Source organism: Scardinius erythrophthalmus, assembly GCF_964197995.2.
Source record: "Scardinius erythrophthalmus genome assembly, chromosome: 3".
NCBI lineage: Eukaryota > Metazoa > Chordata > Actinopteri > Cypriniformes > Leuciscidae > Scardinius > Scardinius erythrophthalmus.
In genome coordinates, this window is record NC_138223.1 from 15,914,989 (window position 1) to 15,928,981 (window position 13,993).

Genomic DNA, 13,993 nt, shown 5'->3' on the forward strand with positions numbered 1-13,993 from the left:
GTATTTTATTAAAAACAGCCCAGCACAAGGTTTTGTCATAAAAACAAAACAACAACAACAAAAATTAATTGCCTAAGATGTCTCAGACAGTTAAGTCCCTAGAGTATTTTTTATTTGAAAGGGCACCTTTATGGTTTTGAGTATACCTAACCATGTGATGACATGTAGTAATATATACAAATAAATATATATCTAAAATAATAGATAAATAATATCTAATATATATATATTTAATGTATGTTTTCCAGGTATATCATGCACAAATGAGACAGAACTTTGCAAGGACTGTTTTTCAGAAACATGTTTTCTCCAGTGTTTATTGAATATATATAGTTATTTACATATTTCTCAAAGCACTTTCTCTCCGTATTGAGGCAAATTGTTTTTAAAAATAAAAGTCACACTTCAAATTCATCAGCCAACCATTTGCAGTCCAGTGGGCAGGGCTAAGGCTACCTGGCTACAGACATATGCCTAGACACACATGCACGCACGCACGCACACACACACACAAGCAAGGGTTTCTCTGTACTTACACACACACACACACACACACACTGAAATGATGAAATGATATCCGCTCTTCAGGCCATTTCTGGGACATGGACATCACAATGACATCACTCGATTGACCAGTTTAAAGCAAACTTGACTGTGCTCTTTATTTTTCCATATTCATTCTTAACATTTTGCATCTTCACTTTGATTGGCTGATAGATTGATTGACTGATATATTTGCAAGAGTGAGGATATGAACAGTGGTTGTGCAGTTCTAAATTTCTTGATGACGTATAAAATCTAAAGCCATACCTTTATTTCCAGTGTCTGATGGGGGGACAGTAAATATAAGAGGAAGTCTGTGGAAGTTTACATTTTCAGTTACGCAGTCTTTATGCAGTCTCTGTTTGGCTGCATCTGAATTTCAAGGGTCACAGTTACATCACCGTATCTCACTGACAAGATCTGACCTTTTGCAACAAAAATGTCATGTTGCCATGGACACATACTGCTTTGTTTGGATTACCAGAGGCACCAATGATTGGTGAGTTGAATTTTTGACCTTTGCTTCGCAAGCTTTCCGATAGGTGGCATTGAGTCCTGTTCAAGTGTCTGGTTTCCTGTGAGGGTTGAACCTTGAGGAGCGGTGGTTTGGTTAGGGCTACCTGACCTTCTGTAGTTCCTCTCGGAGCCAGGCTGGTAGCGGCTGACCCAGTCTGTGCAGCAGCTTAGATAATTCAATGTTCTGATCCCTGTAGAATCTGGAGAGAAACGCTCGTGACTGAAAAAAAGAAAAGACAAGAGTGAATAGACTTGCTACAGACTTGGTTTAGAATATAGGGGTGAAACAGGACACATTTTCGGTATGTTGTTATCTTCGGTCTTATGGTTTGGCACGCATCTGCAGTGAACATATGCTGTGTTATACTATGATACACTATAGCACCTTTCACACATACAGTCTTTACTGTAAATTACCGTTTAGAGATCATGTGTCAACAGAACCTTTTCCAAATTACCGGTAAATTGCACACATATGTTTTTCACTTGTGTGTGCCATGTAACATCCAAAAACAGAGTAAGTATAGCACCGCCTACTCAGACTGATGGCTGGTCCACCCAATCAAATAAGACACAAAATATTTTTGTGGGAAAGGAGAAAAATAAATAAATCACACATAGGCTACATGAGAATAATTGCTCAAAAACATGAATTTAGGCTATATTTTTTGTTGAATATCAAGTTTCAGAAGCAGAAAAACTATTTTAGCCAATCAATAGGCTAGTACTACTGTTTTAGTTGTGGGGAGAGGAAGATGAGTTTACTAGTGAAATAGATTAATATTCGACACGCACGAGGCGAGCATGTCGAAACAGATATCTTGATTAATTATTAAAAAACAAAAACAAGAATAGAGCCTGAAACTACACTCGATGATGTCGACAGTACAAACACGTCAACTGATTACCCCACAACGTCTTATCTCCCGTCCACCAGCACCTCCTCTCAACCCAGGCCCGTCCTTCAGAAAAGCAACCTACCGGCTGATTTATCCACACTTGATGAACCACCTGCTCACTCAGCCCCATTTAGTTTCCGTGCACAAAAAAATCTGGGAAGTCCAAATATTTTGCTGCCACTGGTATCCAGTCCACCCTATTCAACAAGGTCCACTCACTTTAAAATTTCTGGCCCCGCCACTGCTCTGGCGCATGTATGGTGTAGGCATGGCTGCCTGGCTTTTTTCTTACTCAACATTTCATTATATATTTGATATGATAAATATAATAATATATTAAATTTGATATGGTGTTTTATTACATTGATAAATAGCAATGTAGTTCTGTCAGGACCACTATCGTCAAATACGACTGACAGTTAGCATACAGTTATGATTAGCGGTATGGTTCTGTTGGGCAAGAACTCCCTGTGCATCCATGCTGCCAAGCATGGATAAGAGCAGGGAGAGCAGCAATAACCCAGGGTGAACAGAACAGAACCAACATGAATGTGTTGCAGATATCATTAATTCATTTTAATGTACAAATCCTGACTGACGAGAGGAGGAGCTGGGGATGGAGGAGGGTAATTAGCTCCTGAGAAACGCGATAGCTGCTGATAATACTAAAGGAGCTTATATATGCATACAGTGATAGGCGTATTCCTATAGGTAGACATGGATCAGCTGAGAGTCAGCTGATGTGATCTTGACTAACGTACTTAATTTATTTAAAAACATTAATGTTTCCAACAGGGCCGTCCCAATTTAGATTGGGGCGTAGCCCCATTTCCATGTGTTAATTGGCGCAACAAACTGTACCATCCATTGAGAGAAGAACCAAAACAACGTTCTTCCGCAAGACAGATTCAGTTTAATTTTTTAACCAAAAGAAGCCCATAAGTTACATACTCTTCTCATGAGCTGGGTTTGTTCTCTCTCTGTACCTCTCTCTCTCTTTCTCACTATTTCTCTCTCACTCTGGCCCTGCCTGTCTATTTTCCCTCCTGTTAGCGTTTGAGCTGCTTCTTTGTGACACCTGTTCTCACTTTAGTCTCATTACTTTCTCTCTACTTCTAGCGTTTGTTCCCCTTGTTCTGTGTCGGATTATTTCGTGTGTACGTGAGTCATGCCTGTGTGAAATGTTATCTCCATAAAGATTTACCTTTTATTATCTTGTCTAGTCTAGAGTTGTGCTCGTCTTGTGTGCTTTCTCTGCCCTGTCATCCTGCTGCTGGTGGCCTTCTACAGTCTTCTCTCTGCGGCTTTGTGGCCACTTACAAGGACTGTGTTACAGCCACGTGTATTACCAGCTCTGCAAACTATTACCAAGACAGGAGTCTTCCGTTTTTTGCATACCTTCTGTAAAGTACACTAACTTTATGTTTTTTTCCAGTTCTGTGTCGTTGCATGACAGACTGCCTATGTTAATTCTTCATTAAAGACTATTGCAAGAACTTGCCTTTGCACTTGGATCCTCTGTTTCTTCTGACAACTGTAGCTTTAATTTGAAGCTCAGAGTTTTCCCTGCAGCAACATTTCCAAAGAATTGGCACATATGCATCAAACAGACAGAATGCAGTAATTCTGACTAAAATATACATTATTTTGCTTCAATATATCTGTTCAGTATACCACCGTTAAATAAAACAGAAAAAGAAGCAGAATTTTGTTTAGTTTCCCCCACTGCTGTACAGAAACGTACCGAACCATGACTTCAAATCCGAAGTACATACCGTAACTTAATTGTTGTGTACAGTTACACCCCTAATAATATGTACAATATGAACCATGTTCTTAATATGTAGAGCCCGACCAGTAAAGGATTTTTAAGGCCGATACCGATACAAATATTTGGTGATTTAAAAATCCGATATTCCGATATATCGGCCGATATATATTTAAAAAAAAAATCCAGAAACGCGTAACAAAACATGAACAGATTTCCCTAACATTAGTTATTTGTCGTTATTTAAGAGTCCTCAGCCTTACTAAAATAATATGATAATGCAGTTTAAAAATAAACTAGTTTGTTTTATAGTCACAACAGAACAGAATATATTAAAGTTCTGATAAATATAATGTATAAAAATACAAACTTAAGATATTAAACTTAAAGTCCTTTGAACAAAAAAGTCAACTATTATTATTAATATTGACAGTAATAATTCAATTATGTAATACAGGGTATCTGCACATTTTTGATCAACAAATTTAATGACTTTTAAGACCTTTTTAAGACCTTCAAGAATAAAAATTAAGACCATTACCATGGAAAAAATAAATAGCCTATATAAAAATGACACTCTAGGGTGTTCAGGTTAACAAAGCACATTTGTATTTGAGCAACAGTGCAAATAGTCTTAATAGCCTTTGGTGGTCCAATTCATGCTTTCGTCAAACATGACAACGAAGCTGCCTTGATTCACACTTGACAGAAGTCCCCTTTTTATGTACTGAACAAGTCCAAATCGAGTAAGAGAAGAGGTTCTGTCCCTGCCACAACTAAATGTTTTTGCACATTCCTCAGGGAACATTGCCCTGAAGTGCTCATGTCTTCGTTGGATGTATAGGAGTGATGTCGGCTAACCGTGTGCAAAACCCACAGCATTTCAGCCTTCAGTGTATTAGTTGGGGAGAATGTAAAATGGTGCCCCAAAGACACCAACGCGGCTGTAATGTTAGCCTCAGGGCCGTAGCCTAGCCATCATTTCAAAAGTGAGGGGGACAGAATAACTACCAATTCTTTTTTCAGGCTTGTTGACAGGTTTTTCCTTAAAGGTGCTGTATGTAGTTTTTAGCGGCCTCTAGCTGTGATGTTTCAGATTGCAACCAATAAGTTTACAAGCGCGTGCTCTTACGCGTGCTCGAATTTATGAGCGAGCACTGTGGGTACCGGCCAGACTGAGACGCAACCGGACGTAACACACAAAGCATCCCACAACATGCTGGAAACTCAGGTAAACTCCCACTGCAACGTTAAAATAATAGGCTACTTTTATCAGCTTGACGTTGAACTAATGCTCCATGCTCCTACCATGATAAGTATGGATCCTATCAACCGTGCCGAATTTTGCCACTGGGCAATTCCACGCAAAACTGTCACATCCATAACGCCAACTCAATGCCATGGTATTGAGTTGGCGTTATGGATGTGACAGTTTTGCGTGGAATTGCCCCACTGCAAGCACTACTTCACATTTTCTTCAGGAAATGTACATTCTAGGTTTGTAGATAAGGTTTCTCCATTATTCAAATGTCCTGCCGATGTTGATCCGTGTTTTTTACCCGAAGTTCATCCGATTCACGTCTGGCCTTACGAGCTTCAGCAGAAAAAAAGTTTTTTGTTGTTTTTTATCAATATGTGGAGTTTGTGTTGGAGTCTGTGTTTTGCTGGGCGCCGGTCTTTTCTTAGTGTTATCAGACATGTCATAAGTTGCATAAGTCATAAGTCCATGTCATAAGTTGCAGTGTCGTCGCTGTTGAGTGCAAAGTCAGTAGGCTAGACGAGGCGAGAGGCTCGGGAGCGCGCATGCAGGTGACGTCACTGGCGGTAAATCCGACCCGGGACCTTCACATAAAAATAAGAATACTTGCTTTCAGAGGTAATAGCAAAACCCGCAAAGTGGATAATTTTAATGTGAGATTACAACCCCTTCACACACAGGCAATAAAAAAATGATTCGTTTTGGTTGAAAAGCTACATACAGCACCTTTAATTGGCTTAAAATGCTATTTATTTTTAAAGCAATACAACAGAAAGAAAGAAATGCAGATGTTGAGTATACCGTACTTTATAGCCTATAAAAAAAGTATACTTATACTTTATATACTTATGGTAAAATCCTGATCATGTATTTTACTAGTTAATAAATTAAGCTAATAAAAAATTTTTTTTGTACATTTTAAAGATAAATTCATTAATCTGGTGCACTTAGTCACTCGAATCCACTGTTAAAAATAAATAATCCATTGGCCAACCGCCCATCTGCATCTGATCATCGCATTACAATTATTCAAATGATCAGTGTTAAGCATGAAAATATGGTAAAATCACACTGAATTAAGCTGATTTTAAAAATTACATTTACTTAAAATAAAAGTTGTTATTTTGGCAAAATTACATTTCCTTAATAGCCTAGCAGAGTCTTACTAAAACTTTACAATTGCAAACCTTTTAAAACTACTTCAAACTTTCTAGTTAGGCTTTTTCAAGAGAACTTAATTTGTAGACAACTTTTAGACAAACGTAGACAAATTTTATCTAATTGTAAAGTGTTAACAAATTATAGTAAACATAATCTAACCTAACGTCACTGCCTGATTCAAGCAGATAGTGGCTGTTAATAAACGAAAATACAAATTCAGCATTAACAATCACCATGTTTATTCTAATTTGAAGGGCTTCGATAATATATCTGTGAAAATAAAAGATATTACGAATAAAACAGTTAGTGAATATTTTAAATTTACAACAAAACTTGTTAATTATTCAACAAGAGAAATAGGCTGAGTTATCCGCATTGTGCAACACAATTCGAATACCACATGAATTATAGATGACAACTTACTTGCAACTTACTTGACTTTTTTGTGAATAAGGAGTGAAGAGTTTTTTTGCCGTTTTGAACTCATTGCGACCTCTATGAAAATTATTCAGCGCGGCCGCGCGGTTGCGTGCATTTCGTATACCGTCGTTTTTTTGTAACCAGCCGCTATATTTCTCATCATTGAGCAAGTTATCATTAAATTTGCACTTCCCTATCTTAGCTCGCGTCTGCCACTACACTTCTTCGTCTGTTTCTATGACAGGCCTACGGAAAACACGTACTGCCCCCTAAATGGTGTGTGATGCCTGTGCAAATAGGCACACGCTACTTTTTACTTTTTTAGACAGGGACGTGCGCTGGTGAAATGGAAAATACCGGTAGTTTCTCCCGACAAAAGGAGAAACTCCGCCAGATGAAATTTAATGCCGCCAGATGAAATTTAATGCCACTCTTCAAAAATTAGTGAAATTTAATACATTTTAAGACCTTAAAAAACGTATATTTTATTTAAGACGTTTTAAGACTTTTTAAGGACCCGCGGGGACCCTGTAATAATGTGTGTGTGTGTGTGTGTGTGTGTGTGTGTGTGTGTGAGTGAAGAACTGATAAGATTGTAAATGTGTACCTTGAAATGCAATGTAAGTCGCTTTTGATAAAAGCGTCTGCCAAATGTCAATGTTATAAGCTACCTTATAATTACAATGTCAACTTGCTTATCCCTTTACCTGCACTCTTTTAATTCAATCCATCTATTCCATCAAGCTACAACAAACCATTTTCAATCATCATTTGCTGCCTGCCTTCTAAAATCTACTACTTAGTGATGCACTAAATACATTATGTGACTCGTTAATGCTGCGGCTAAACGAAGTCAGCAACGCACACTTGGATTTCACACGTGTAAAAGAAAAGCTAACTTTTATGCACAGGCTATGTTTGATACTTTTTCTCTATGTCTAAATGTTCACTCCTCACGTGCCTAACTTACATTTTACAATGCAGAGACTGGAACTACAGATATGCTAGTAATAAATACAGTAATCATTACTTTATTTAGGCAGAATAAATTCGTTGTGATTCATAGACAGTAAAAGAAATGGACACAGCGACCCCATTGGAACTCAATTGAGACAAGTGAAGCCCATTTTTAGCGATTTCTTAGCACTTCCTTTCCTGACGCGCAGACTCAAACCGAGCAAAGCGTTACACGGACCACGTGAGCAACCCGTCTGTCTTCTAGTAGCTGTGCCAAGAGAAATTTGAATCATTCCCTTCCGAATCTTGCAGAGACGGAGAGTGTGAGTAGGAGCTGTCCATGAGCTTGGAGCAGGATCAACTTTTGCTAGGTATTCTGATTAATTATATTGTCATTTTGCCTCTACGTCCCCCCGATTGCGCGCGAGCTTCTCCTCCTGTCCATACGGTAATCTCTCTAGTGTGCGACAGAGAGTCGCGTGGGTATGACGCAATCGTTAGCCTACTTTTACAAAAACTGCTTCTACGGGGCCATAACATAAGCTACAAGGTAATGGAGCATTTTATACATTGTCGTGTTTCTTTAGAAATAAAAAATGGACAAATGGAGTCTTCAAACGCCTCAGATGTAAAGTTATTCGCTGTCAAAGTGACGCCAAAATGAATGGAAGTCAATGGGATTGCTAACGCAAGTGAAGTTCCGCTCAAGATGGCGGCACCCGGCCGACTTCAACTTCCGGTCGACTTCCTTCCCGCTTGTTGTGATTTCCAAGCTCATTGATGTTAGCGATCTTCCTTGTATAGTGCCCTCTGGTGGACAAACTATGCAGCGCCAACACTGAAGGGTGTTTCGTCCGCTTTTATTTTATTTTTTAAATATTCATTTATCGGCCATTATAAATGCCGATACCGATAGTTTGGAAAATGCCTAATATCGGCCCGCCGATATATCGGTCGGGCTCTATTAATATGTGCAATGTTCTTAAAGAGATCACAAAATTAAAATTGCCATTATTTACTCATCCTCATGTCATTCCAAACCTTTGACTTTTTTTCTTCTGTTAAACACAAAGAAAGATGTTTTGAGAAGTTTTGTCCATACAATGAAAGTCAATGTGGTCCAGTGTTGTTTTGGACTCTACTGACTTTCACTGTATGGGGAAAAAAAATCCAATTGAAACATTCTTAAAAATATCTTCTTTAGTGTTCTGCTGAAGAGAAAGTCATACAGGTTTGGAGTGACATGAGGTGGGTGAATGTAAGTAACTGTTTTTAATGTGTGTGTGGAAAAACAGTGAGAAGGAAAATGGAGAAATATGAAGCGAGAGAGAGAGTTGTTCTGTTGGTTTCAGTTATTTAGTACATGCGCTTCCGACATGTTAGCTGTTGCAAAATTGAACAGTCCGAGGTCAGAGTGAGTTCTCTCTCTCTCTCTATGACCCATATTATGACCCAACGATAGCATGCCTCTATAATGCAGCTCTAATCATAAAAAATTAAAGGCTCCATTTTGCTCAGAGTTTACTGTTGTTATGTGGTACCTCAGAGTCCATGGCTGGGTACTTGCGGCCTTTGCTCTTCCCCAAACACTTAGTCCTGCCTCCTTCCAACAGCTGACACCAAAAGCCCTTCTGAGGATCAAACCTGTCAACAGATACAGAACTCTTTACAATCTTAGAGACTTCTTTCTAATTTGCATATTCATTGAAATATATCCTGTGCATATTGCTGTTATTTCGTTCTCACACTCAGCAAAGGAGAAAATCTGGAAAACTCCAGAATGTGTGTCCCCCCTCACACACAAACAGCGGTCTGACTGACAGATGTCTGCTGTAACCGACAAGGTCTGGTTTGATAAGCATTCAGAAACACATCAGCAATCTTTTAACAGCTCTCAGCAAAATGCGGTATAAAATATGTGTGTGTATTGGTTCTTTGAAAAAGCAGTAAGCAGAGTGTTACTTTAAAACATGAACTGCATGCCACACTTGGCGCAATGTATTTTTGTTTCACTCTTTCTCTCGCTCTTTTTTTGGTCTAACTTACTCATTTTCCTTTTTTGTTGCTCAAAAATGTGCTCAGATATTCTTTGTTTAGTTTCAGTCCCAGAAAATACAAAGAGAATAAAGCAAATATAAGTCCTTTTCTTCCAACTTCGGGCACTTTTATTTCCCCGGGGATTCATGTATTTTAAAACTAAAGGATTTTTTTTCGCTTTATGAAACTTTTTACCATGCTCTATTTTTTAGCAAGGTAAAAGCAATGCAATCAGAGCTGATTTGGGAGAGTATGCATTATTCTGTAAATGTAGATTCTTTATGGATAATTTATTTAAAAATAACCAGACAGACATCATTTGGATTCTTTGTGTGATGGAATTAACAATCAGCAGTGGAGGACTGCAAACCAGTGGCCATTAATGAATACATAAACGAAGTATTGGGAACATTGGGGTCTCATTCACTAAGCATGTGTGTATGCACAAATTTGTGCGTGAAATCTACATATTAATGTTTTCAAGAACAAATAATGATGCACCAAAAATGTTCGTACTAAAATTAATTCTAAATGTGTGAAATTTTTTGGAACAACTGAAACCACACGCACAAAAAAGCACTTTCTCTGTACTGTCCTTATAATCGTGCTAAGAAGTCCTGTTTCATCTTAACACAACTATAATTATATTATATTATTATTTTATAAAAGATGTATGAATAAAGGTGTTTATGGTGTTTAAACAGGTTTGAGAATGACACAACTGGCAATGGTCTCTCGAGGATCTGGCGAGAGCGTGTCTGCAGAGAGCGGCATGTTGACGAGAGTGACGAAAGGCTGTAAAGGAAAGGTTATGATTGAGATTCATTAGCTTTGGGAAAAATGACAACTCTTCTATAATGCTTGTACATTAACTGTTGGGACATTCTTAGAGGACAAATTAAACCAGCGAGTGTGAAAAGTATGTTTTAAGAGGGTTTATTTTAAAATTCAACAAGGCCAAAAGTAACCAAGAAACAACCATAAAAGAGATGAAAGCAACAGAGGCAGAGGGAGTGATGTATGACATATGAGACGAATGAAAAGCAGAGGATGATTTTTGAAAGACAGAGACTAAAACAAAATATGAAATGAGGAAAGCAAAGCCACAGAAAGAAGTGACCGTAAATGAAAGTGACAGAAAACAAGAAAAAGTAGAAACAGGCATGATGAGAGAGAGAATGAAAGGAGATGTGTGGAGAGATGAAGTGAGAGAGACTACACAGGGAGGTTATTAATAAAAGCCAAAGATTGATGGAGCTGTCTGTGGTAGAGAACACATGCAGAGACTCACAGAGCATTTAACACAGAGAGAGAGAGAGAGAGAGAGAGAGAGAGAGAGAGAGAGAGAGAGAGAGAGAGAGAGAGAGAGAGAGAGAGAGAGAGAGAGAGAGAGAGAGAGAGAGAGAGAGAGAGAGAGAGAGAGAGAGAGAGAGAGAGAGAGAGAGAGAGAGAGAGAGAGAGAGAGAGAGAGAGAGAGAGATCTTTAATCTTTCAGCCTCTTATGTCAATTGTATTGATAATACCATTGATCACAATGCGAAATCACAAGCAGCGACTATTTTTCTTTCTTTCTTTTCTTACATTTTAGGTCCTTATTGGTTCAGGACACACTAACAAATATTCTTCTATACAATTATAGTATGCATTACTTTAAAGGAAAGGCTTTTTATTTAGGGACTTTTGACATTTTTCTCTTGCAGTTGAAATGAGTAAATCTAGTTTCATTAAATATGTTAAAATACAATATGATTTATTGCACATGGTTCAAAATTAACATTTTACCACACTTGCTAATGGTGGGTGGACAAAGAAATTTTTTAATTAATATATATATATATATATATATATATATATATATATATATATATATGCCTTCATTTCACTCTGTGAAAAATCATATTAATTTTGTGGTTTAATGTGAGGAATATTTCACATATGAGTTACCACATGGTGTTCTGGAGAAAAGAAAAAACACTAAAGGTATAAGATGAACTTCTCTGGTAAATGTTGTTAGAAGATTTGTTGTGAAAATTGTTTTCTTTTAGACTTTTATAACTCTAAAAACTCTTTTATACTGTAGATTCTATAAATCATTCAAATATGGGGCAGTCGTGGCCTAATGGTTAGAGAGTCAGACTTGTAACCCAAAGGTTGCAGACCATTCCCTCCTCTCCTCACTGACTCCTATTATGTTTTCAGAATTGTGAGAATGTACATGACACCTTAAGAGCAATTTAACACAGAGAAAGTGTCAGATGCCTAATGAGCTGTTTTTAAATGGAGAGGCCAGATGAAGTTAATCCTCTTCCTCTCATGCGGTGCTAATGGCTACAGCCAAATTATCACAATTAATCTCATTCAGACTCTGTATAGATTATACAGGCATCAACTGCTGAGAACACGGATCAGACAACTCATTTTATCAGCTGATTCTCAAACACATGGGACTAGGGACAGCATGGATGGCAGGCTTACTCCTGTATCGTATCTCTGGATGAGTCTGTGTCCATCTGTGTGCGTACAGTAAGTATGTGTATGGTCTCGTTTGCATATCCAAGTGGGGACCAAATGTTCCCAGAGAGATAATAAAACCTAAAAAACAACAACAACTACATTGTCTGGACCAACATCACACAGCTGCATAAAGTAATTGTTTATTTGTAATGCTCGCAATTTACTCAATAGGTTTTGAACTTAATGAAAAAACAACAAAAATGCTAATTAATTTATTCAATTGGACATTATAACCATTTCATTAATGTTTAGTGTTCAACAAATTCAACATGCGTAATATTACCAATGAGTGAAGCATCGTCATTGATTGAAATGGTAATGCGAACACCAGTGGAGGACTGCAGGCCAGTGGCTAAAACATCTTTAAACATTTAAGATTACATCCATAAAGTGTGGGGAAATTTATTTTATCATTAAATTATTAGAGATTAACATTTTCGCATTTGCATTTCCTGTGCATTATATACAGTTTGAGATTTTGATTTTGTACCATTCAAAAGTTTAGGGTCAGTATTTTTTTTTTTAATAAATTAATACTTTTATTCAGTAAGGATGAATTAAATTAATCAAAAGTGTCAGTAAAGACATTGAAAATAACCAAATCAGCAGATTTGAATGATTTCTGAAGGATCATGTGACACTGAAGACTGGGGTAATTGCTGCTTAAAAATCATAATAAATTATTTTAAAATAAATTAAAGTAGAAAAGTTCATTTAAATTAATTTTAAATTGTAATAATATTTTGCAATGGTTTTTTTTACTGTATATAGCAAATAAATGCAGTCTTGGAGAGCATAAGAGACTTCCTTTCAAAATAAAAATAAAAGATTACAATTAGAAAAGTTCAGGCTTTGGGTTAAAGTTAGTATATAGTAATTGTTATTATGCAACTTTCAAAATCACTGGGATGTCCCTTCTTGAAATAAAACATATGGTGTGTGTTTATGTGTGTGAGCCTTACGTGAGTGCCTGGGAGTAGTTGTAATAAGGAGTGACACCCAGAAATTTCTGAAGCTCGTCCATCACTTTAGCTGGGTCATTCCTCAGTTGCTGTCCATCAATAATCATTAGCTACAGGAAGAGATAGAGAGAAACAGACAGAAGTAGAGGATTCAGAAAAATGTCCCAATAAAAGTCCTGAACTCAGCAAGGGTTGGTTCAGAGTCGACCACTGACAGATGTGTGTTACCTGGTTTGGAGGGTAGTATGTGAGCCATCTCTCCAGGTGTGTGGCGTACAGTCCAGGTACGAGACAGCGGTTTTGGAGAGAGCGCAGCTCGGGTGGAGCGAGCTGGTCTGCTGAAATGACCTCATAGAAACTGAACTGCAATGCTGCTGGGTCTTCATGAGCCCTCTGATGCTGCCAGTGAGATTAAAACTACTTTAAAAACAAAAACCAACTACACAATGACTTAAATATCAGTATTTATTCTGATTCTGACTGGTCATCAATTGCAAATTGGTCAAATACTTTTGTATATTTGTAATATTGTTGTCTGTTTTGTTGTTAGGCCAATTATTTTTAACATCGTAATGGTCTATTTTTTTCCTCATCTAAAGATGATCTGCAAGTAAGATAATCCAATGATCCAATGAACTCAAAATTATATTTATTTGTTAAGTAGCCATGTAATAAGTGAGATAATGTGCAGGGCTTAAATGGTTTTTAATTAAATTTAATTAATGTTTCTTTAATACAGGATATGAGATTGCAATGCTTTTCTTTTCATGTGCTTGTGATGTGCAGTATAGCAGCTTCAAGCTGTGCCCTCCTGTGCATCCTGTTGATGACACAATCTCTAACTCGCGTTTACACCCGGTGATGTTATCACTCACACTTACACATATTCAATCTCTCCACAATATCACACATGAACATGTGCATGATTGGTTCCTATGTACATCCACCAAGCAAGGAT

At 37.5% G+C, this 13,993-nt stretch overlaps 1 protein-coding gene across 1 annotated transcript in view; it reads right to left on the minus strand.

Annotated features, from left to right (window-relative positions):
* Nucleotides 1–283: 283 nt before the first annotated feature.
* Nucleotides 284–13,993, minus strand: part of ndst3 (N-deacetylase/N-sulfotransferase (heparan glucosaminyl) 3) — a 75,983-nt gene continuing 62,273 nt past the window's right edge. The window contains exons 11-14 of the mRNA XM_081360545.1: nt 13,264–13,434; nt 13,036–13,145; nt 9,064–9,166; nt 284–1,279 (exon numbers count right to left, since the gene is read on the minus strand). Of these exons, the coding sequence (XP_081216671.1) occupies nt 1,160–1,279; nt 9,064–9,166; nt 13,036–13,145; nt 13,264–13,434 (504 nt within the window). The 3' untranslated portion in view covers nt 284–1,159. The remainder of the gene's footprint in view (nt 1,280–9,063; nt 9,167–13,035; nt 13,146–13,263; nt 13,435–13,993) is intronic.